This window comes from Symphodus melops (assembly GCF_947650265.1).
Source record: "Symphodus melops genome assembly, chromosome: 6".
Taxonomy (NCBI): domain Eukaryota; kingdom Metazoa; phylum Chordata; class Actinopteri; order Labriformes; family Labridae; genus Symphodus; species Symphodus melops.
In genome coordinates, this window is record NC_136696.1 from 11155633 (window position 1) to 11179146 (window position 23514).

General features: G+C 39.6%; 1 protein-coding gene across 3 annotated transcripts; it reads right to left on the minus strand.

The window, feature by feature from the left end:
- Nucleotides 1-3464: 3464 nt before the first annotated feature.
- Nucleotides 3465-17557, minus strand: LOC306825315 (tyrosine-protein phosphatase non-receptor type 5-like). Of its 3 annotated transcripts, none has more exons than XM_079345985.1 (15): nt 17205-17557; nt 16910-16938; nt 12669-12774; nt 10547-10823; nt 9834-9956; nt 9643-9738; nt 9202-9458; nt 8768-8960; nt 7997-8081; nt 7600-7679; nt 7359-7496; nt 7138-7248; nt 5818-5978; nt 5534-5647; nt 3465-4930 (listed from the first exon to the last, which is right to left on the minus strand). In XM_079345985.1, the coding sequence occupies exons 4-15, from the start codon at nt 10814-10816 to the stop codon at nt 4837-4839; spliced, it is 1722 nt and encodes a 573-aa protein (XP_079202111.1). In that variant the 5' UTR covers nt 10817-10823; nt 12669-12774; nt 16910-16938; nt 17205-17557; the 3' UTR covers nt 3465-4836. The 3 variants fall into 3 exon arrangements, with proteins under 3 accessions (XP_079202111.1, XP_079202110.1, XP_079202109.1); XM_079345984.1 differs by lacking the exon at nt 16910-16938 and adding an exon at nt 17013-17077; XM_079345983.1 differs by lacking the exon at nt 16910-16938.
- Nucleotides 17558-23514: the final 5957 nt, after the last annotated feature.

Sequence of the window (23514 nt, forward strand, 5' to 3'; positions counted from 1 at the left end):
TATTACAAACATACTTATTACAAACATGTGTCGGTTGAAGACATGTTATATTAGCCCAAATTATTTTTATGATTGCTATTTTGTCTGATGTGACATTTTTAATTGAAACGTAAACATAAGACTGAGAACTGTGAGGCTGTCTGACAGTGTTAGCCCAGACCTAAATGCTAACATATACAGTAGCATATAATACAGTCACCTAATGGTTTTTTTTTTCAGTTTCTTTGATGTTTTTGAGGGCAATGTTTAAAATGTACGGCTTATTCAACAAGCTGAAACTGAGAAACTACAAACACAAGAACATGAATTGATTGCATAATGTTTTCACCACAGACTCTAACAAGCTAGGCTTAGCTTAGTTGAAAATAAAGATCGACAATGTAAAAGAAAAAAAAACAATGGAGTGGATCCCTGATACAGTTTGGAGATATCTTTGCAGCCCTGGTAATATAACATTATCAAAATAACTTACTCTATTGATTTTTCTCTCTTGCTTTTTAATCTCTAATTTGTAAGCATGTAAAGAAAGCATTACAGGCGGCACAAATTCCTCATGCAGCTCTCCAAAAAAATGTCTCCTGGGTTAGTATAACTGACTTCTTTAATTTTCTTTAATCTTCTTTAAAACTATAAAACTAATCGATTGACTCGTTTGAGTGGGAAAATTTGAACAGACGTGTTGTCCATAAAGGATGGCTTTAGGTGCCTTTAGCCTCAGTTTAACCTTAACCTTATTAGCAAACAAAGAAGACTCCTTAATAACAGAATGAGAGCATGCTGACACTAACATTAACCCAAAGCTCTGCTTGGACTCAGATCAGCTGCACATACAGGCCAGCATTGCTGTGGAAGCTAGTCTCTTAAATGTTGACCTCCTGACAAAATGGTAAAGTTGCGACATGAGCATAAATTAAATTTACGGTATGAACAACTAACCATCAGTGTGTATACTTGTAATACATACACTGTCATGTTTTCACGGCAACACAGTTTTATTTGTTTAGTCACCAAACAACATGAAGACAAAGAGAAACATTAAAACCAGGGTTAGGGTTTCAATGTAACAAGCATACTGCCAAGAAAGGCTGGCTTGGCTCGCCTTGAAGGCAGTCCATGTGGCATACTGCTCCTCAGCCTTCAGCCTTCTCTACTTGTGCCTTTTCTCTTCATAGTGCCAGAATTGGCCTGCCCAATACCTAGCTTTAAATTTGTCAGGCACCCACTGCTTGGACTCATTAGGGTAAGGTGTTTGCTTGTCTGGCTCTTCTTATGACAAGGGAAGTTAAACGTTTCACATTCACTGAATACAGAGTCATTAAACTTTATCACTAAAAGAGTAAAAGGTATGCACAATGTAAAACTAGTTCAACATGATGGCTCAGTCATAAAAATGGAAGTGCCAATTAGTTTTTAAAAAAGTCTTTAAAAATTAATAATTGGGAGCAAAAAATGTACTTTATATTCCTATATGATATTATGTTCATATCAAGTTTATTAAGATATGCTAAATGACTCAACAGGCAAAGTATTTAGAAAGTGCTTAAAAATGACATCAATATAAGAATAAGCACATCTGTCAAAAAAAAGTTCCTTCTGCTTTCTTTGCATTTGCAATGGACCAACTTTTATTTCAATGCTCAAGTTATTTTCCTCTTTGCTTCTTTTGAATGCTTTTAAAGAATCGAATAATACAACAGCACAAATTAACAAACACTATATATTAAATCAAAAAGTGATTTAAATGAACACAAAGTCAATCAACCTTATTTCACCCATTCCAAAACTCTGTCTGTCTTCTTTCTGCTATTAATATATACATAGTTTTAATCTTACTAAGTTATTGATTTCTTGATCCTTTTTTTTTTTTGACTGATTTTAGGATTTATTGATGGGTTTATTTCCACTTGATTGCTGAAAACCAACATTTTTCAAAGTTATACTGATACATACAGTACCTCGGTCCTTCAATGAAGTGTTATGAAATGTCCCTCAATCAACAAACTAAAGGCTAGAACATATGTCCATAAAGTTCTGACTCTGGTTGAACTTTGACCTACGACCTTTTTATTACTCTTTAAATGCACAGCAAGGAGTCCAATCAATTTTTCAACAGAAACGTTTGTAGACTCATGACTCACAAATGCAACCAAATATCTAATTCTCTTAGATCTAGTTCTGTTGCTCTGCCATCTCAGAAGGTGAATACATCGCTGATAACGTATGTGCAATTACATAGTATATACTGACACCCAGCGGTTAACCCGATGTACTGCAGTCTGATGAACGAGAAGATTGTTGTGTGCAGCAAAAGTAATGTGAGTGATAGTCACAGCTAGAGCAAACCACAGCTTTGAAAGGGTCCTGTTATCTAACACATCAGTCTTGTGTGTCGTCACTGCTTTTGTAAACTTGTATGATAGCTTAATCAAGTTCATTACATTGTTTTATGCTCTTGTTTCATGAAGAGACAGAAATCACAGAGACTGCAACACACATTCATGAAAATCTAACTTTATTTGGATGCAAAACCCACAACTTAAAGCGGTACTGTAGCAGAGGAGAGGAATACTGATGCTGGTTATGTCTGACTGTTTGGCTATTTCTTCGTCACCAGTTTAGTCATCAGAAGATGACCAGGTAAGCGTTGGACGAGCACTCAGTAAAAAAAATCTTGTCATTCAACTACATTGGACATTATCAGAGGATGAAAAAGTTTGGTGAATCATTGTTCTTATCAATCTTGTTTCCTTTTTCTTTAAAAGGTAATTGTGGCAGTTAAATTTGCAAAATGATTTGATGTTTATGAATTGGTCCGAGCCCAAACAGGTCATGTCCCTCCTCTGATATTGTCCGTAAGTGTTGATCTGATGCATTAAGTTAAGATAGAAGTTTTTTGAGTGTAATTTTGTTACATACAAAACTTTCTTCACTGTTTTAGCTGCCTTTACACGTAGCAATACTATCTCATGTTGTCAACTGAGAGTGGCCTAAAGAGTCACAGATGGAATCAAGAGGGGACAGTGAAATAAGTCAGTCTGAGGTAAAAATCTCCATTACCAACGATAAAAACATACACAGAAAGCAAAGCATATTAAAGCAAAGCCTAAAGGCGTAAAGTAATGATACTGAAAACTGAACATAATCTATGTATTGTCTGTTGTGTAAGGTAACTCAGGTAGTTGTCACATTTTTGTTCTGTCAAATCTTGCGATAAAAAACAATGGTTTGATCCACAGTATGAGCTACATTCCATCATGGTGTAAACAGAAATATACACAAGGCATCTACTCCAAAGGATTGTATCAAAATGTTCTAAAAATATCTCTGGTTCTGGTTGGTTTCACAAAAGCAAACTGTATCAAAAGCATTGGCCGAGAGCAAGCTATATATATATATATATATATATATATATATATATATATATATATATATATATATATATATATATATATATATATATATATATATATATATATATTCCACAACAAAAAGCAGGACAACTGATCACGTCGCTTTGATTTTGGACCTATGGAGTCCCATACAGCACATGCAATCCATTAAACTCAACACAATCAAAAAACACAATATGGAAAGAAAGAGAACTGTTACATCACAGACAACCTTAGTGTGTCTGTTTGTGCTTCATACAGATTAGGCCTGTTGTGTCTATACAACAATCATGGGCTTCTTACGTCACAGATGTGTTCAAGCTACTGTTGAAAGCAGAGGTGTCACAGAGCAGGTAACGCTAAGGGCGACAAACTTTGAATGTCCAAATTAACATGATTATTATAGTTGTTGTGTGCACGATGGTCATGGTACGTTTCTGCGCACTTTGCTGTTGTGCTGTCCTGTTCATTCTACTTCCCTGTGTGTATGACAGATTCTCCATAGCTTTTAGTGATTTTTATTGATGGTTCAATTCTATTTCTGGTCTTTGCTCCCTCAGTGTCTCCGGCTCTGTGACATCTCTGAATGTCTGTCTATGAGGCCTTAATGCAGTTGAGTAGTTGACTGTAAACATCATGGGGCCATGATGACTGCACAGGCAGCATGGTAAAACTATAATACTGTAAATTGCACAGAATTCCTAATTAGTTAATCAATAACCTAACTTTAATACATTCCTATGTTCCATAACATTGCACATGCCTTTAATGAACACTTAGCACCATGCAACCTGAAGATGAGGTGGCTCCTGAATGCATCACAAGTAGAAATAGGCCTTCTGTGATGATGTCTTTTTACATTAAAAGTCAATAAGAATCAATGAAAAAGATGTTAGCTAACTGAACATCAGATCAAATCTTATATATTAGGCTGGCATTTGATTAAAATTATGCTGGCACTTATACTGCAATAAAGGGCCCTTACTTTTAATCCTAACTTTGGTCAGCTGATCTTGAGCTTCCTTTGTAAAGAAATCTGACACCGCTGCAGGTGACCAGATTATACTTTAGCTCCAGGTATTTGGATAACTGCACATTAAGTATAAGAGGGGATATTTCAGAATAAGCACTAAATGAGGTACTCAGGTAATAAAAACCTCAGCAATGCAAATGATAAGTAAGGAGTGTGGTTGAATGAATTCAGGCCTGATTGAATTTGGATCAGAAAAACAAAAGTGTCTGATCTCCTTATTTTTTCTCTGCTCAAAGATTAAACAAAAAGCACAGATGTTGTCTGTTCTAGCCTGTCTTGGGTGAGGAGATCAACACGATTTGAACATGTTAAAGGGTGAGATTGAGATGATGCTAGGTACAGTGGGGTGTACCACCAGAGGCGATACAGTGTACAGTGGTGTGTCTCGGTCTGGGTTTGGCTGTCATGCCCACTCTACTCCTCGGCAGTGTGTGACAGCTGCTTCTCATACAGGCTGAGGACGTGATGAACAAACTGGTACTGCTCGCTTGTCTGGATCATCCCGCCCCTGAGAAGCACATATGAGATAGATAGATTAAGGAACATTTTGCCCGCTTAAAAAAATATTCAAAGATTATTAGAATATATTACTTCAGCCAAACTGTGTTGTCTCACTTATTGAACATATGTTATTACAGCTTTTTTAAGTCTTAAGTAAAAAGGATTTCGGTATATTCCAATAAACGTTTTTGTTAAACCAGACATGATGTTCATGCAACACAATGGACAAGCACTGTAACGTCTAGACTTGTAGATGCACAATGTGACTAATGACTTCAGTGATTGACTCTTAAATTAAACTGGGTCACACTTAATTCATTATTTAGTAAAATCTGTTAATTTTATTCAAAGGCAAGAAAAACAACAACATGCTGCTTAGATTCTGAACTAGTTAAAAATTCCTTTTTACTCACAAGTACTGTGTGTAGATGCATTTCACTGTTTTTCTCACTAACAATTCAAACGTTAGATGAAAAGAACTTTCTGTAAATGTCTGTGATTTGGAACCAGATCATGTGAAACTAAACGCACCAAAGGCTTTCCCCCCCAAATAAATATGGATTTCATGTTAAAGTATAATTATGCAGGATAAGGGCTGTGAATATCTCACCTGTCCAGACGGAGCTGGCAGGTGGTTTTCAGGATGTCGACCACACCCTCAGTCCTCAGCTGCTTGCACAGGATGGAGGTGGCGATGAAGCAGCCAGTTCTACCAATTCCAGCACTATGGACAGAACGTATTAAAGGTCAATTAAAATTATTTAGAGTTGAACGGACTCATTTCAATTAACCAAATCATCCATGAGATAATCAGACACCCGAGAAAATGACACACTTTATCAAAAGGGGAAACATTTAACCAACCTCTGTATCACAAACAAGTCACTTTCGTACCTGCAATGAACAATTGTTGGCCCACTGGAGGGCGGGGCTTCCTCTCTGGCCCTCTCCACTTCTTGCACGAGCTCCAGGAGAGGCGGAGCTTTGTCTGGAGTCTTTTGATCTGGCCACGAGGTGTACCAGTACTGCCGTAGACTGCGCTCCTCTCCCTCACACTGGAACCCATGCATAGACACATGTGCACACAAGAATACAGACAAGTGCTCAGAAAATAAAAATCTGACCATGATGTGCTCTCTTATGCAGTATGTATACTGAGAATGATTTCTGAGTCTGCGTCTCCTCCTCTGTTTCCCGCACTGTAACATAATCAGATCCATCAGCTACATGTATTCCCTCGGGGTCTAACTATGCTCATTAATAAAACAGATGGGTAATATTAACCAGAGGGGTTGAATAAACAACATGCTTTTAACTCAGAGCACAGTTATATAACGATCCCCTGCTGATTAGTAATCAGATGGAGGCTGCATTTACTGAATTATCATGTTTGGCTTCCAAAGTGCCAATGACACTAAAGACCCCAATTACATATAAAATACCCATCGTGAACACAGAGATGGAACTGAAAAATACAGCTACTCTTAGAATTTTTAGTTAACTAATGCTCATCACATGTTAGGAGTCTGCACCACGACTGATTAAAAACATTTACTTTCAATCAATCAACATGGAAACTTGGGAAGTGTTTGATTATTGAGGATCCAGAACTGTGCTTTAAGTTTTCATTACATGGTGTATTAGATGGCTTCAGACTCATCTGTTGACCAATCATCCAAACAATAATTTAAAATACATCACGTAAAGTGCTCAAACTCAAGTTAAAACAAGTTCATATGACAGTTATTCTGGACTGAAATTATTGTGTAGTGGATTGTTGGGGGGACTTTGGAGAAATCAAAATCTGCCTGTCAGTTCTTCGTTTTGGTCCTGGATCTTGCACGGTTAGGTGACTTTGGGGGTTTTGTTGGAGTTGAGTTGAGTTGAGTTTTCTCTTGAGGTTCACGTGTGATTTAAGTGTAATGTCTCATTAAATACAGGATGAACTTGTTTCGTCCAATACTGCTGATAATGTTTTATGAACAAATATCTGCCAAACTACCATCAAACCCATCTGCCTGCCTCTGTACTTTATATGATGTGTATGACACAGAGACTGTGTGCCATAGGTTTATTAAAAACAGTTGTTGATGCAGCGATACCTTTGAGGTCTAAACTTTCTTTTTCATCTTTTTTAAAACCTTGACATAACTGATGTTTTGCTTTTTTTTTTCACGTCTTGTGTGGCATGTCAGTAGACCTTCTGTGTCTCACCTTCAGAGTAAACACCCTCAGGCTGTAGTCATCTTCTTGGGTTACCGTGACGACAGTGATCTCGATGCCCTCATGGGTCACTGTGTCCTCAGGCCAGTACTCCGCACATTTCTACAAAACACATTTGACTCTCAAGTGGATGTTTTGACCAATCAAACCATCTACTCAGCTGTCTCTATATCTATATTTTTATATATTCATCCTCCTTAACCACAACTGACCTCGTTTTTCTCCTCCAGGTTGGTGATCATCACTATGATCGGACTCCTCTCCTGCCACACCATCCTCCAGAAGTCCCCCACAGTGTTCACAGTGGGACCCTGGGTGGCGATGTACGCCTGCTCCTCCCCCCCATAACCCTGCAAACGCACACAAACAGAACACACAGAATATATACAGATACAGTGGCCTCCTTGCACTGTTAGCTTTGCTTCTACTGTAGATACTCATATATTCACTTACCTTGAGATAATTAGCATTGATGTAGGTAGTGAGGAAATCCTCTTCATCCAGTGAGTGTAAGATCACTCTGCTGTGTGTGTCTGGGGGTGGAGATATTTTTTATGAGTAACAGAGACAGATGGAATGTCATTAAAGAGATAGCAGAAAAATGAAATGACATTGGCTGTACTTCATGATTACATTTTACAAATATGTTTTATAATTAAATTGAGCCTTAGGGTAAGATCCAATACTCTGGTGCTCAGAGACTATGAAAAATATATGAGCTAAAAATGTACAAAATATATCAAATTATTTAATAGAGTAAAACAAGTTCAATCACATTAAATAAATTAAATGATGTAAAATTGCATTTTCTTTTGGTTGGCTGTTCATAATCTTGTTGGGCTGTACTCACTGGGTAAGATGGTTTTGTAGCGGTTCTTTCTCACCAGCCCAGGGTAGTTGTACTCCTTTGGGTCCACAAAGTTCATGGGAGTTTCCTGCCCATGAACAGAGAACAATGGGCGCAACAACATTCAGTTCTTACAGAAATTATGGGGAAGTACCAATCTTGCGTCTAATTTCTGTGTTTTCAACTAGCCAAGACTTTTAGTCCTTGGAGATTTTTTTAAGGGGTTAAAAACTTCCTCCAACTCATTGTTGTCTGGCTTTCAACTATGGTCTAAAAACCTGTGAGGATTCCTGGGACTTTTCTAGATTTTGGTCTTGCCGAGGACACAAAGTGAGTGTCTTCCACAGTCCCATGTCCCTTGGTGAGTTGCTGTGGTGGAAATACATTTCAAAATGCAAATAAACTCATGGCCATGTCAATCACTGCGTTTCACATTGAACTGTTGCTATGTAAGTGATGGAAATTCTGTGGCTAACTTATTTATGATCTTGAAGGCTTATCTTTTTGCCTAGCAGACACTGGAATTCTCTGTGGGGTTTTATATGCAAATACGTCCGTATCCATTATGCCTTCGCCTACTAACAGACAGTGGAAAAGCTTACGGGTGTGTGCAGTGCTCCATTGGGTGTGTGTGTGTGGGTGTGTGCATTTGTGCCTCCGTCTGTTTATGTGTGTGGTTCTAAGTGTGTCAGAGTATGTCTTTTCCGGTGAGTCTGTGTTCATCCCTGCTAATATAAAGCATGTAGGTGGATGAGCTGCGGTTGCTGAGCTCACATAAAACTCAGCCTCTAGGCTCTGGTCTTCCATGGCCCGTTTGTGTAGCATGGCCGGGGTCAGAGTGTGTGTTCCCTGTCGGAGGTACTCCTTGGCCGTCTGGTCTCGTGGGGAGAGCTGGGCTCCGTAGCCGTAGGGCTCTGTGCAACCTGGCGTGCACATGTCCAAGGTCAGTGATACATTGGAGCCTCTCCTGTGAGATACAGATTAAATCATTCAGAATAAAATTGACCAAATTGACCTGCTTGGATGTTAAATCAATCTGCTTTGTGCGAACATGCCTTCGTGTTTGTTTCATAAAGTTAAGCTGCAAGAATCATATTTCTGCATAAAAATAAACAAAAAATATGACATCAAATATGAAAAAACATAGATATTAACTACCATGTCTCATTTTCAAATATACCCCTCAGGCCTCTGGAGCCCTCTCTCACCTCTCCTGCAGGCCCACTGGTGTGACAAGTAGGGTGGCTGCATCTCCTTCTGTCCTGGTTTCTGTGCCCAAGTCAAAGACGGGAGTCTGGGGCATGGGTTCCATGTCCAGTAGGTCCTCTTGAGCGTCCGTCCACTCTGACAGTGTGAAGGAAGGCTGCCGACTCACAGACTGACGCCGATCACCAACGTCCCGCATCACTGTTCCTGACGACCACAAGCCAGCACCATAACGCCACTTACACACCATGTGGATGACCTACAGAGAGGTGACGATGAGTTAGGGTACTGTGGATATGTTTTTTTGTCTCTTTTAAAGTAAATTTGTTGATAAATATGTAAGTAACTGATTTCGATTTCAATTATCTGGTCACTCTAGTTTCTTTAAAAGATGATCGTGCTTCTTCACGGTCAATTGCAACAATGAATGTGGAATGTTTTACCATAGTTACACAGATGGCCACACCAATGCCTGCAGTCCCATGAACAATCCAGCTGTGTTGTGTTGTGTCTACCACCTCCCTCATCAACACCATGGACTGTGCAGTGCAGAAAGAGCGAGACAGGAGATTCAGTGTATCCACAAGGTTTTTCTTTGCTACTGGATAGGTCAGATCACAGGGACAACACTTACGTCCATTCCAAGAATGGGGTGACAGGGTAAGACGAAGCTCAGGTAGAAATCCATGACCTGCAGGGCTTTGTAGATGGAAGATAGGGGTCCATTTCCTTCAACTACAAAAAACACCCAGTACCCCTGGGAGGAGAAAGGGAGAGAAGCACTAGTTTCACAGTGTACCCTCCAGTCATTGATGCAGCAGTAATCAGGCAGCGCTGTGGCTGCTCATAAAAGGTGAGAAGAAAAGGCCTCTATACAAGCATAAAAATATGGAAATCAAGCATTTGCAAAATCGTTTTGCAATCCATGCAGCATTTACAAGACTTTTTTTCCCCGATATTGTGACATTGAACCCCTTTCTTTTATTTTTTTCTTGAATTATCAAAACATGCTTTGAAAAGCGACTGCTCTAGAAAAAGGGATGATGTGTCCATTTTAATCCTCCAAACGTTGCCTACAGTTGTTTTTAAAATATTTTTTAAAATATCCACAATGAAATTTGGCGTACAAAAATTGGTTCTTGTTAGAAAATAATGGTGGAGTTGAAAAAACACTTTGCGCTTGCTTCATATGCATACCTAATTCAGCAAGAACACTGCTGTGAGTTTTAAATGATGATATAAATCCTTTGCATTGAGTTTCATATAAAAAAATAAAGCAGACATGTTATTAATAATCTACTAACAAGAACCCATTTGGACTTAAATTTTGTACGTCCATTCACATACTGTGACTTGGGAGACGACAAACAGTGCGGCCCAGCAGTGGAGCTCCATCACTAGCGCATAAACTTTGTGCAGGAAAACTTCCTCTCCCTTTGGGCGTTGTCCCCCTGCAAATCCATCTTTGCAGTTTGGAAGAAAGTCTTTCTTAAGATTTCTGTCGCTGATTTTTTCTGTCTTTGTGGGTTCATCCAACCAGACAGGATCCTCGTCAGGCCTCAGGAAGATGGAGTCCTCGGTGTGTGAACGGGTCGAGCTGCTCAGTCTACGATTCATGATTTCCCTGCAAAACAAAGGTCTGTTGTGTTTCAGGTATTTCATTCCCCTCCACAGCAGTGTTAATTTTGGATGATATTTTAAACTTAGGATCAACATTCAACTTCGGTTTTAGACATTTATCCTTCATAGTTTTTATCTAGTTTTAGTCAACAAAAGTCATTGCATTTCAGTTATTACTTTTTGCCAAATTGCTATAGTAAAATAAAAACCTTCCAATGAAACACATTCCTGCTCTAAGACATACTTTGAATGGAGGAGTTTTACTTGTATTGGAGTTCTTTTACAGTGTGTTATTAGAACTTCTATTACTACTCATGGTATTCATTTAAGTACCAAAGAGCCACAGATGCAACCTACCTAAAAGCTAAGTTTACTTTTTTTTTTTTTAATAAATGGAATCCATAGCCTCATAGGGTTATCTTTTTAACACTTGTTATGTCAGCTTGTCCTCTCTCTGATGCTCTGCTACAGGAACTCAAACACGCTCCCTCCTGCCCTTCTTTGCCTGGCACACGCACACGCACACACACACACACACACACATACACACACACACACACACACACACACACACACACACACACACACACACACACACCTCTCCCGAGTACGGGAATATAAAATGGATTTCTCACCACTGATATTGCAGTGTCGTCTTTGAACAAAATAAATGAGGCATATTTAAATATTGCTTAACTCAAAACAATTAACAGAAACAAACAAATCAAAACACGTCATCCTTAAAATCATTAAGAACGCAGGAGCATTTCACACTTAAAGAAGGTTTAACATGTTGGCATTGTTAAAAAATGTAAAAACTAAAGGTGTTACTGTTCAAGCTACTAAATTCCCTTGCAATTCTCTATTAATGTCTCCAAGGTAACATATTCACATAGGGCCAATTCAACCTTAGCTTTGTGTTTGCTGGTCAGATTGTGTGTTTCCTAAAAGTGTAGGCAATGTAATGGGGAGGGTTATGTTTATTCAGAAGTCCTGCTCAGATGTATAGCTAAGCAACCTGGAGTGGTTCTCCTCTCAAGACCCTCTTGTCTTCCTCAGATTGATCTGAAATGTGTGTGTGTGTGTGTGTGTGTGTGTGTGTGTGTGTGTGTGTGTGTGTGTGTGTGTGTGTGTGTGTGTGTGTGTGTGTGTGTGTGTGTGTGTGTGTGTGCGTGCGTGCGTGCGTGCGTGCGTGTGAGTGTGAGTGTGTGTGTGTGTTTGTGAGAGAGGCTCTATTGTGGAGAAATGAGTCAGGGGTAGCGTGTTTACAGCCCTGTCCGTTGCCTTGGCAACAGAGTGGCTCTCATCCTTCTCATCTGTCCTGAGCATTATCATCCACACACACACACACACACACACACACACACACACACACACGCAAGCAAGCACACACACACACACACACACACACACACACACACACACACACATGCAAGCACACACTGTCTCTCTGTATCAGTCAGCAGTGTATTCAAAGCCCTTTTTCTGCCCTGCTCTTTTATCCTTCAACCATTAATAAAGGTGTTTTGTACATTTGGCTAAAAACTGCCACGTGGTCGGTGCTGTGCTGATGTGGGGGGCCTGTGAGAGTGGTGTTGTGCTGTTTGCTCACATATCATATTCGTCTAAATGTGTTGCTGATGCTAAATTTGGTCCAAGTGAGTTTGGAACAAGTTTATATATATATATATATATATATATATATATATATATATATATATATATATATATATATATATATTATCAATGACAGCACTCTAAGGAAGGAATTTCCAATTACCTAACTGGAATATTAAAAGATAAACATATATGAATTATTATTATGTATACAGACGGTCACATGACTCACCTATGAAGGATGAAAGGGAACTGGGGAGGGAGTCAGATCACATGATCAAGTAAAATCCTGTATCATGGGGCAACCAGACGTTAGTCATTGTAAGGCAGAGTCATACCTGGAAAACAGGAAAAAACAGTGAAACATTATACAACACTTGTTGAACATAATGACATTAAGAGGATTTACAATCAGGGGTACAGTATGTACAGAAGAGTGGCATGGCCAGGTATTGGTCCCTCTTGGATTCTGATTGGCCACTCCCAAATCCTAAACTATTAATTTATCATAACCTTATCAGAGGTGGGTCTTAAAATCCACCGTGTGGGAGGTGGGTGTGCAACAGGCCAATAGCAGCTTTACATTGCAAGCACACAACAGCCTTGTAACAAAGCTCTGCCATCATTAAGCCTCTGTACTTACATTAAATACTGACGTATTTATACATTGCATGATTTAACAGTTTGTCAAGGGTCGTAGCGGCACAAGAGACACAAGATATAGAACAGGAGGAGCTTTACCTACCGCAGACTCAGATACAGTATATACACAAACACAGGACTCATATGTCCTGCCAACTTGGACATTACAGTAACAGTGAAGCTTTTTGCCTGTTAAGCCTCCGTTGCCTCTGTTTCATCTCTGCAACATCAATATTCACGATGATCTAACGTGTGCTTGTTAAGAATTGGACTGGCAACATTAAGGGGGCTGATGCCACACATTTCCTTTTGGTAGAACTTTATATTGTGACTTTGTACATACATCATTATTGAAAAAGTAAAACAATATAGACACAGGAATATACAATTCTATTTTAATGAAAGTAGTTTAAGTGGATGTGACGAGTGGAGACAGAAATGGTTAATTAGTGGGGGGGGTTTTGTGTGTGCTATGTGCACATAAAGCTCATACCACCCTTGCCCCAATGCCAAAGTTGGTTCAACTAGTCAATCCATAATGTGTCCCCATATTTACAAACAGTTGAAAGTAGAAACACCTTTGAATAATCCTGAGAAAGTCTGATAATCTAGTTTCCTTTAGAGAAAGTTTAGTATCGCCCCTGTCAGCTCCCATCTGAGTAGAGGAGGGTGATGTAAGGAGACACTAAACGGTCAATATTTCTCCTCTTCTCATTCTTTCTCCCTCTCTCTCTCTCTCCCGTTGACTTTCCAGCTGAATTAAGAAGTGATGATTAGAGCCAGACACCCTGAAGTACCTTCAGATTTTTTTCTGTCCAGTCAGTATGCATGAAGTCCTCTCCCGTGCCACGGGACCCCATTGAACAAATCAAGTGAGTTCAGCTAAATATGAAACCCTCACAGATTATGGGTGTTTGTGAGTGTGTGTACCCATGTGTGCGCGTGTTTGTGTGTATTTGTGTGAGAAACAGCAAAGTACAGGTGTTGAACAGAAGAGACCGACTTTCGGTGCTTCTCTGTCCCTATCTCCGTTTGCTATGCCATAAAGATGTTTTTTAAGTGATGATGCCAGCTACCCTACCTTGTAACCATGGCAATGTGCATCTATACAATGTACACACACACATAAAGTGTACACATGTATACACACACACTTGCATTGTATTCTATAATAGAAACTTCCGGTTTGAAACAATAGCTGGACAGGTAGCTGATGGAGCAATGAATGGGAGGAAAAGCATCTCTTTTTTGTGTGAAGGTTGTCTGAAGCAGTGACGCAGTGAGGTTGGCGTTTTGGTAACTGTGGCAACCATCACACTGTAGCGTGCCGTGCATACACACAAAATTGAGGTGAGATGAAACTCAAAAACATATATCAGCACTGGGAGAGAAGAGACAATATTCACATTGGTTTGAAAGATTCTCCCTTTCTTTGCTTTTAGTCTTTGAGGTAAATATCTTTGTTTTTCACACACAAGCTTTGGCTGCTGCACACTTACTAAGAGATTTGTCTGGTACGTTTAATCAGTTCTCTTACTTCAGTATTAAATACACCAGATCTTCTAAAAGTCAAAAGTCCATCTGTCTTTAATGTTGACCAAACAAAAAATGTAACTCTAAAATTCTTTATGAAGGTTCTTTTTTTTTTCAAACTGTTTTACATCAAAGCTCCTGTATGGATATTTTAACATTTTATGAAACAGACAGAAAAACTGAGTTCAATACTTATTCCTCTTCAGGACCAACACAAGCGAACCAGCCCATGGAGCATGGAACAACTGTGATAGGGTGGGTACCAGACGAAGAGATAAACTGGAAATAACAAAAAAGCAACAACTGTTGCTGACATTTTAAGTGACTGATACACCTGACAGTTAAAAGGGTCAAGGGCACCTCGGCAGTACTTAGGAAGTCCACTGGCACCTCTCCAGCTACTAGACCAATTTCAAGACCTCGTATGCACTTGAGCCGTTAACTCTCCGGTTCCCAAGTCCCTACCGCCCCAAGTTAAGTTTATAATTTCAATATTTACTGACTAAAACTAATGCTCCTGCTTTAATCCAGGGAAAAGGGTTGCACATATACACCTGGAGCCTGTATGCTTGGCATCCAGTTTGTATTTTACATATGAAGCAACATTCATTGCATGTGTTCCTGTTAAGTAAATAAATATATGAATTCATCTATATGCTGGAAAAGAGATTTAGTTGTTCAAAATGATTATTCAAGGTAAGCTAAAAGTAAATATAATTTGTTGTATTTCTTTTCTTGAGTCGAGTTGGTTCAGGGTGTTTCATCACTGCTAAGAATTCTGGTATTGAAATATGAAACGTTTATTTATCTTTAGTAGAGTTTATATGTTGTAGTATAGAAAACGCTGAGGTCTGAATATACATTGTAGCATCCCATCAGTGCCAGAAATACACTGAGGACATGACCTCAGTGATAAGAACGGCGCTGCATTTAACCCTTTAACGGACCCATTCTTCCTTTTTTGTTTTCTTAATTGGAATGAACTCACTGCCCTATTTCACACAGTTTTACCATTTGTGTTCAACTCTGTCTCAGCTTGTGATAGAATCACTATTTAACACAATATTTTGTTAAAAATGCACAAGGTAGAGGGGAGTCCTTTCTGCTAAAACCTGACAGCTGTTTCAGCCGTATCTCTTGCTGAAGCCACCCCCCTCTGTCTTTAAGTAGAGTATATATATGTATAGTGTTTTCATTCAGTTGTCAACAGCTAGCATTGTCTAAACGGAGCCATATAATAAGCTGTTGCCTCCGTCCCAGGAGAATCACAGGAGCAGGAGTCACTGTCTCCTAAAACGCCTAAATCACCATCTGCACTGACAAACGAGAGGGAATTAGAGTAGACTCATTTATTTCTTCTTTAATGACAGCTGGCTCGTATTTTTGATGGACACCCCTGGTGTCTTGAGTGTCTCCGTCTGGACCACAAATGTGTCCAAATCTGCTTTTTTCTACTTTAGTCTTTACACAATGGTCTGTTTTGCTTTGTTGGTCATCATAACAGCTAAATCTGTGGTGCAGCAGCACTTCCTGTGTTCAGGTGGATCTGAAATATCGAGCGTGTTGCTGAAGTGCTGAATGTGAAGTGAGACAAGGGAAGAGGAAGCTCTTATCGAAAGTGATGATGTGATAGAAACATGAGATGAAGTCACAAGGGCCAAAACCTGCCTCACCAACCTTTCTCTGTGTAACCCACACAATCACACAAATACAATCCTGATTTTGAAGCTGACATGAGCTCTCAGTGACCTTAAAAATAAAACCTCAGCTCGCCTGCAGATTCTTCCTGTATATCACACAGACAGATAATCAATCAGCTTTGTTTACATACACTCCTACAATCTTCCCGGTACCTCCAGGGGCATTTCAAAGAGAAATGTAATAACTCCACATATAAACTTACACTTCCTCCGCAGCTATACTGTATGAATAATTAAAATGTGCAGCCCAGAGAGCTGATATATAAGCCAATGGAAATATATTCGAATTTCTGTTGTTGCATGATTGCACTGCATCAAAACAGCAGCACAGAAAAGGCTTTCTCTGGCAGTCATTCATGCTAAGACAACACATCATTCATATCACGTACATGGCTACGGTGAGCCAAAGCGACCACACAGTGCAGAGCTGCATGGATTAGTAATGAATCACCCGGGGAGGTGGACTGTTGCATCTATCTCTCTGGTGACTCCCACATTGTCACATAGAAATGATAGAAAGAGTGAGAGGAAATCCAGCTTTGGATTATGACGGATGAGAGAGAAAGCAGTAAGAAATAAAAGTATTGAAGGAACCAACCTGTTGGTAAATGATCAGCTTGAAGGGATCTGAAAAAAAACCAACAAAAAAAAAAAACCACACGCACACACACACACTCAGGCTACAGGACACATATCCCTACCTTTACACAGTCAGAGCGCAGCAGCCATATGCACCATCGGGGCTTTGCTGAGGAATTGGTATTCACTTCATGTCGCACAGGAGAGAGGGAGAGACAGAGGGAGTAGAGTAGGAGGAGGAGGAGGAAGAAGAGGAGGTGCTAGAACAGTCACTCACACAGAGCCTTAAGTCTGGTTAGGATAAGTCCTCTTACCTGGCTGAGTCCGTCTTCACAACGCCATCTGCTGCTCTGCTCCCTCTGAGCCAAAGACTAGGAGCCAAACACCAACAACCACGCCAATCCCTTTACTGCTCCTCTGTCTGCGGGAAGAAGGAGTGTGTTTGCCTGTAAGCAGGAGACAGACTGACTGTGAGAGGAAGAGGAGGTGTGTGTGTGTGTGCGGGGTTAGAAGAGAACGATTCTGCAAATATGTTTGTGTGGAAAAAAGAGCTGGAGGTTTTAAGTCAGATGGGTTTTCTTTTGTTTGTATCCTGGAGAAGAGAGCGATCCACAGGCGGCAGCTTCGTCTAGGTATATGCAGCAAGAGGCTGTGCGGTAGCCTTGGCAACAGAGCCAGGATGAAGAAGAGCGAGAGGGGGAGCAGGAGAGAGAGAGAGTGTCTCTGTGTGTATGTGTACGTGTACGTGTGTGTATTAATCACATTGTGGGAACATAAATCGGTTCATGTGGTGACACTAAGGGGACTCACCGCCAAAAGATGCTTTACACTTCCCACATGGTTAACTATTAAAGGATAAGCATTCTACATTTCAATTATCAACTATGACATATAATATAAAACTACAAACCTGACCACATATTTTTCCTACTGATGATTAGTGTGTTATAAAAAAACACGACACCATAAATGCCACAAATAACAGCAGCATTGTTAGCATTTTGATGCCCTAAATACTAACAAGAGCATACACCTATTATTCCACAATGTACCCATGTTTGACAATGCTGCAATAACTAAGTCCAGTTGTTCAAGTGAATTATTTTCGCCTCACATTGCCTTTTTTAAAGATAATTAAAAGTTGTAGACAATTAATAGTTAGCTGTAAAGAATAAAAAAGATGCACACGAGTGTATTTTCCTGCTTCCACTGAAGAAAGTAAGACACAGTGGTGTCCTTTTAAATGCCGCACACATTTTCTGCTTTGTGTGAGTGTGTGTTTCTCTGTGTTTGTGTGTCAGATCATAACACATCACTGAGCAGTGATCGTCCCCCACCGTCACCTCCTCTGCCTCTCACTTGTCTGACTCGTCTTCCGGTCTCCATCGTTTTTTTCTTCATCCCAATGCTTTCCCTGATCCTGCCTATCCTCTCTTGCGTTCACGCTCACTTTTCCTTTGTCACAAAGCTTCTAGTGTTATGAACTTTAAGTTGCCCTGTTGCTGAAATGTGTTATATTATCTACTGTAAATGCCTTGTCCATGCCTTCTTACCCCCCCCCCCGACCCAGTGTTTACAACCTCCTGTATTTTCGTGTCTCCCCCCTCTTCTGTTTGCTCTCTGTCTCTCTCTCTCCCCTTCCTGTCTCGCCATATGGCAGCTTTTGCCTGTCGCTCTCTGAACTGACAAGCAGGAAACAGCGAGTATCAATGTACTGTAAATAATAGGAAACACAAACACTATGTCACTTTATTTGTTTGATTATCTATAATGAAAAATACAATTATTGGTACACTTAACAGCATTATGAAAGCACCATTTCTATCAGCCATTCAAGCATAATTATACTGAATTAAAGAAAAACAAATATGGTACAGACCTTGTATAAAACTCAAAATACCAGTGTACATTTTAGCAGCCTTTACAAAGCAGATATGAATAAGATGTGTTCTACAATAGTGGCAATGGAACTACAAAGAGTTAATATAGTGAATAATGACTTATCTACACCCTTAATGAATACTTATGACAACTGATCAGTGTTGAGCAATTAGACAACACCTGTTTCAGGCTTGAAAACCAAAAAATCAGATGAACGACACTTCTGTCAAGGATTGAGGGGTATGTACTTGATAAAAGGGAAGAACCAATCAAGAGAACTTTATGACTGAGCCATGTTGGTAAAGCTTTTATGGTCAGGAAAAAGATCCTTGCCAATCATTCTTGTTTTTCATGTATGTTTTTAAATGAAATATTCCCCAGTTCATTTAATGTATAGTTAAGGTCTACACGACCATATAGGAAAAATATAGGCATTTCAATTCTTTCTAGTTTTTTTTAATTTCCTTGAAGTTTTTTAGTTCCAAACAGTGTTCAGGGACCCATTTTTTCCTTTGAATAACGTTTGTGCATTTAAAAAAAACAAACAAAAAAAAAACAGCACAGTATTGTTTTACTTCTCCAACTTTCAAATTTCAAGACCTAATCTACATTGTACACTTTTAAGGCTGCTCCATACAGTATGTCCCGACCACCGAAGAAGTTTCTTTAACATGTTCACAGCAAAGATTCAGAGTGTGTGACATGTTTGACTGCTAAACAGAACATAACATTTGCCAAAAAACCCCCCACTACCTACACATGTATAAGATCAGAAGGATCAATCATACCACTTTGTCCATGAGGGGCTGCAAAATCCATGTCAACAAAAAGTTCCTCACAGCTTTGAGTTCAAAGATCCCTCCATCCATTATCCATACCACTTTTTTCATTCGGGGTCGCGTGGTTTCATATTGGGTTGCGGGTCAATCACAGCTGACACATACAGACAGACAATTAGACACATTCACACCAACAGGCCATTTAGAGTCACCAATTAACCTAAGGAGCCTCTCTGTGGACTATGGGAGAAAGCTGGTGTACCCAGAATTTAATGTGAAGAGCTCCTAAAACACACTTGTTTTTTCAGTCCACGAAACGCCCCTTTTAATTTTAACATAGCTTTTTTTAAAAGGAAAAGCAAATTAGCATTGACAAAGCAATAACATAACAGACAATCTGGGAGTGCAGGTGACCCGAAACCAAGACACATACTCTGACTGTTGAAACAAACACACAAGGAACAAACCTGTCAAACAGACTGTGTCATTTCTTTTAACATCAGGAGGTCCACAAAGCAAAAAAAAAAAAAAAGCATCCTATGATACAGCTGAATAAAGGAAGTACAGACACATTTTTTCAATTCAGTTGAATATTTACCAATATTTCTGACACACTTCAAGCACAAAATGTAATATTTCCTCAGGAACAAAGACAGAAAGAACCTCAACAGAGTCAATCTTCTCAAGGCTCGCCTCTGTAAGTATTCTGCACCCAGTAGCTTTTGACTCATCAGCAACTGCATAGAGCTTAAGGAGACATAGCAGCAGTTAGAGGTACAACAGAGATCACAGAATAGTGAACTCTTTGCAGTTGATGAATTTCTGTTCATAAAACTGTTAGACATCTCTGTAGCACTTTTAGACCTGAATGAAATGTTTAGTAAAATATTTGGACATAAAATAAATGTGTTGAAATTATGATGGGCAAACAGACAAATAAAGTGAACCTCAGTGATGCATATATTAAAGAGTTGACAAGTGAAGTGAACTTGAGTGCAGGGATAATAAACTTAACAAGATCAATATATAACATCAGCTGGAAAATAAACAAATAAATAGCCATATATTCACATTTATATTTCCATCAATGGGGAATATTTGTTTGTACGGGTGGATAAAGGGTGAACATTAAATGTAAAAAAAAAATCTCCACTCTGTTGTCGCAAATTACAAAAGTGTTGATCACATTTTAAAATGAAGACATTTTTCCAAAATAAGTCTAATCAATAATATCTTTGACCCTAATTTGTAAGAGTAGAAAAGAAAATATAGATGAATAAGCTGAAACGTTGGAGAGTATATTCCACTGGTGACAAATAGAGGCATCTAGTGGTCTAAAAGCTCACTGCACTGCAGGTGTCTTTATGAAATCATAACAACAAACTCAGTCCATCTATCACAGTTGTTTCTGATTGCTTGAGCACTAAACTTTAAAAGTATTACACAATGGCTGTGGAAGGTTTACGATCTCCGGGCCCAGGCTCGGGTACCCCTGTTTCATACGGTGACAAAACAGCTTTTTTTTTTTTTTTTTTTTTTATAAATTGTTGTATAGTTTTGAGAAGAGTATTTTATTTAGCAAAGGATCAGTGTTTTCAAAATCGTGCCTATGAGCAATCGAAAAAAAAACAACAACAACAACCCTGTAACACACACTGCTGGACACTAAGCAGTGTAGATACTTTAAACAAACTGATTGGGATTAAAGCTTTTCTATCTGTAAAAAAGTTTTTTTTTTTTTTTTTCAAATCCTCGGTTTGACTGTGACTCATCATACGACACCCAGAAGAAGATGCCATCTTCAAGTCTGCCTATCTGGAGCAATAGAACATCTGACACAGACAGGCTAGCTTATCGTGCTGGATATTTGCACTGGGGAGCTGAGAGCTGTTAGTGTTCATCTGATGAAACCAGACTGCTGCATACTAGTCTGCTTGCTTCCAATAGACACAGCATGATTCACAGGTACAAGAGAAACACAAATCAGTTGTCAAATTAAAGAGACATGCTGTCTGTTTATTCACATATAAACAAGGGTAAAACCAAGGCATGACTGTGTATTTGAGAACAAAAGGAGAGAAATGGGGAATCAAAAAAGAGGATATTATTGTACCTGTACAGATAAGGTGCAGTTGTGTAAAGTTCTTCTGAGCCAGTGAAATATTCGTATGTCCCAGCTACAATGGAGAGAACTAACTGAAATCTAAGCTATAACTATCATGTGAATCTGGTGGGACTACACGTTTGATAAAAGGTCTGTTAATTAAAAGGGTTGGCTTCGAGGCAGAGAGGGTCTAAAAACATGTTTGCATTATGTTAAATGTGGTCACAGTTGGTAGAGTCGTCGTCCCTCAATCGGAAGGTCGAGGATTCGATCCCCAGCTCCTGCGAGCAACAGAGTCCGACGTGTCCTTGGGCAAGACACTTTACCCCAAATTGCTCCCCCTGCTGCGTCAGGGGCGTATGATCGTGTGTGAATGGAAGAGTTACTGGATGGCCATCAGTGTGAATCGGTAGGTGTGATCTGCGGTGTAAAATCGCTTTGAGAAGTCAGAAGACTTGAAGAGCCCTATACAAGCTGAAGTCCATTTACCATTTACAATTATGATGCTGGCGCAACATTGCTTCGGTACCCCATTCAGCGGTCATGGCTGTGTTTGCAGAGACCCTGTATGAGGCCTGAATTTTAAAGGAGAAATATGTTACTCTGACATGTAGCTTTTAAAATGAGAACTGCAGTCACATTTCAAAACATTGGAGAGAGCTGCCTTCCCCAGCCCCTTCCTCCCTTGAGACGATACTCATGCAGGTTGCTACGACGCTGAAGTTTTAGTGTTTTAGTGTTTAACCAGCTCAAAAACAGTATTAAACCGGATAGAATCAATTAAAACTTCATCCCACCCTTCACAACTTCCCTTGCCCATGTAATGTTAGAATGAAGCTTCTCCAACAGGCATTTGGTACAGGCATTGGTTGAGGTCAGGGTGGTCATGTCACCCATAGAGGCACGAATCGGAGGGAGCCACTGTCCGGCCTTCTGATGGTCTCCTCCGCCGACCCATCTAGATGCCCTGATGATCACCTCCAATACCATGGTAGAGGCTAGAGGGGATATGGTGCACCCTGCCATGATTCCTACTTCCAGAGATAAGGGTCAATGCCTCCCGACCTTGCCTCCGTGAAGCACTTCATTCGCCCTTGGTGTATTCTAAGAACTCTGGTAGATGTTACTTTGGACCAGCCACAGCTGCATGTTTGGAGTTCTTGTCCTGAGGCTGACAATGTTAGTCATCTTCTGACCCCACTCTGGCAGACTCAGGGGGTATTTTCCTCTTTGGACTTTTTGTAGCTATGAGGGCTGACTCCTATTCCCTTTCATGACGATGGAGCCTGCCGCCATGGATAGCTCGTCCATGACAGCCCTGTATGGGTCTGTATATGTGGCCTTGTTTGGGAAAAGACAAAGCTGTGTATGTGTTTATCTGTGAAAGAGTCAGTGTCAGACCGTGTGCATTTCAGACCCTGAGTTTGTAAACAGAAAGTAGGAACTGTCCTGGGATTATGTCATGTATTGTACATGAAAACATGCTTGTGACAAAGAAAAGTGAATCCAGTTCTAATCAGGTGAGGAGAAAGTCTTTTCAATAAAGTTACATACAGTATGATCAAGTAAATAAGGTGGAGTCTTCCCAGTGCGTCTAACCCTTTTTTTCAACATTGTATTCCCATAGAGAGATAATATGGCTTCAGATTGTACTGTTTTGAAGCACTAGATTAGAAGTCCCTGTTTACTCCAAAGTAGAAATGTAAACACATGTCCATGGCTCATAGCAACAATTATGACCATTTGCTCAACATAAACAAAGAACAGTAGATAGTAAATATTGTTCTGATGCTGTGACATTTTGTTTTCCGAACAGGGAGATGCTGATAAATGTAAAGCCTCTGTGGTTTTGTGACATAA

Coding starts and splice junctions, on each gene's coding strand:
- LOC306825315 (XM_079345983.1), bottom strand. CDS start 10,816: ATGAATCGTAGACTGAGCAGCTCGACCCGTTCACACACCGAGGACTCC. Junction 9,739..9,833: donor ACCCCATTCTTGGAATGGAC/GTAAGTGTTGTC, acceptor TGCACTGCACAG/TCCATGGTGTTGATGAGGGA. Junction 7,497..7,599: donor TCAATGCTAATTATCTCAAG/GTAAGTGAATAT, acceptor GTGCGTTTGCAG/GGTTATGGGGGGGAGGAGCA.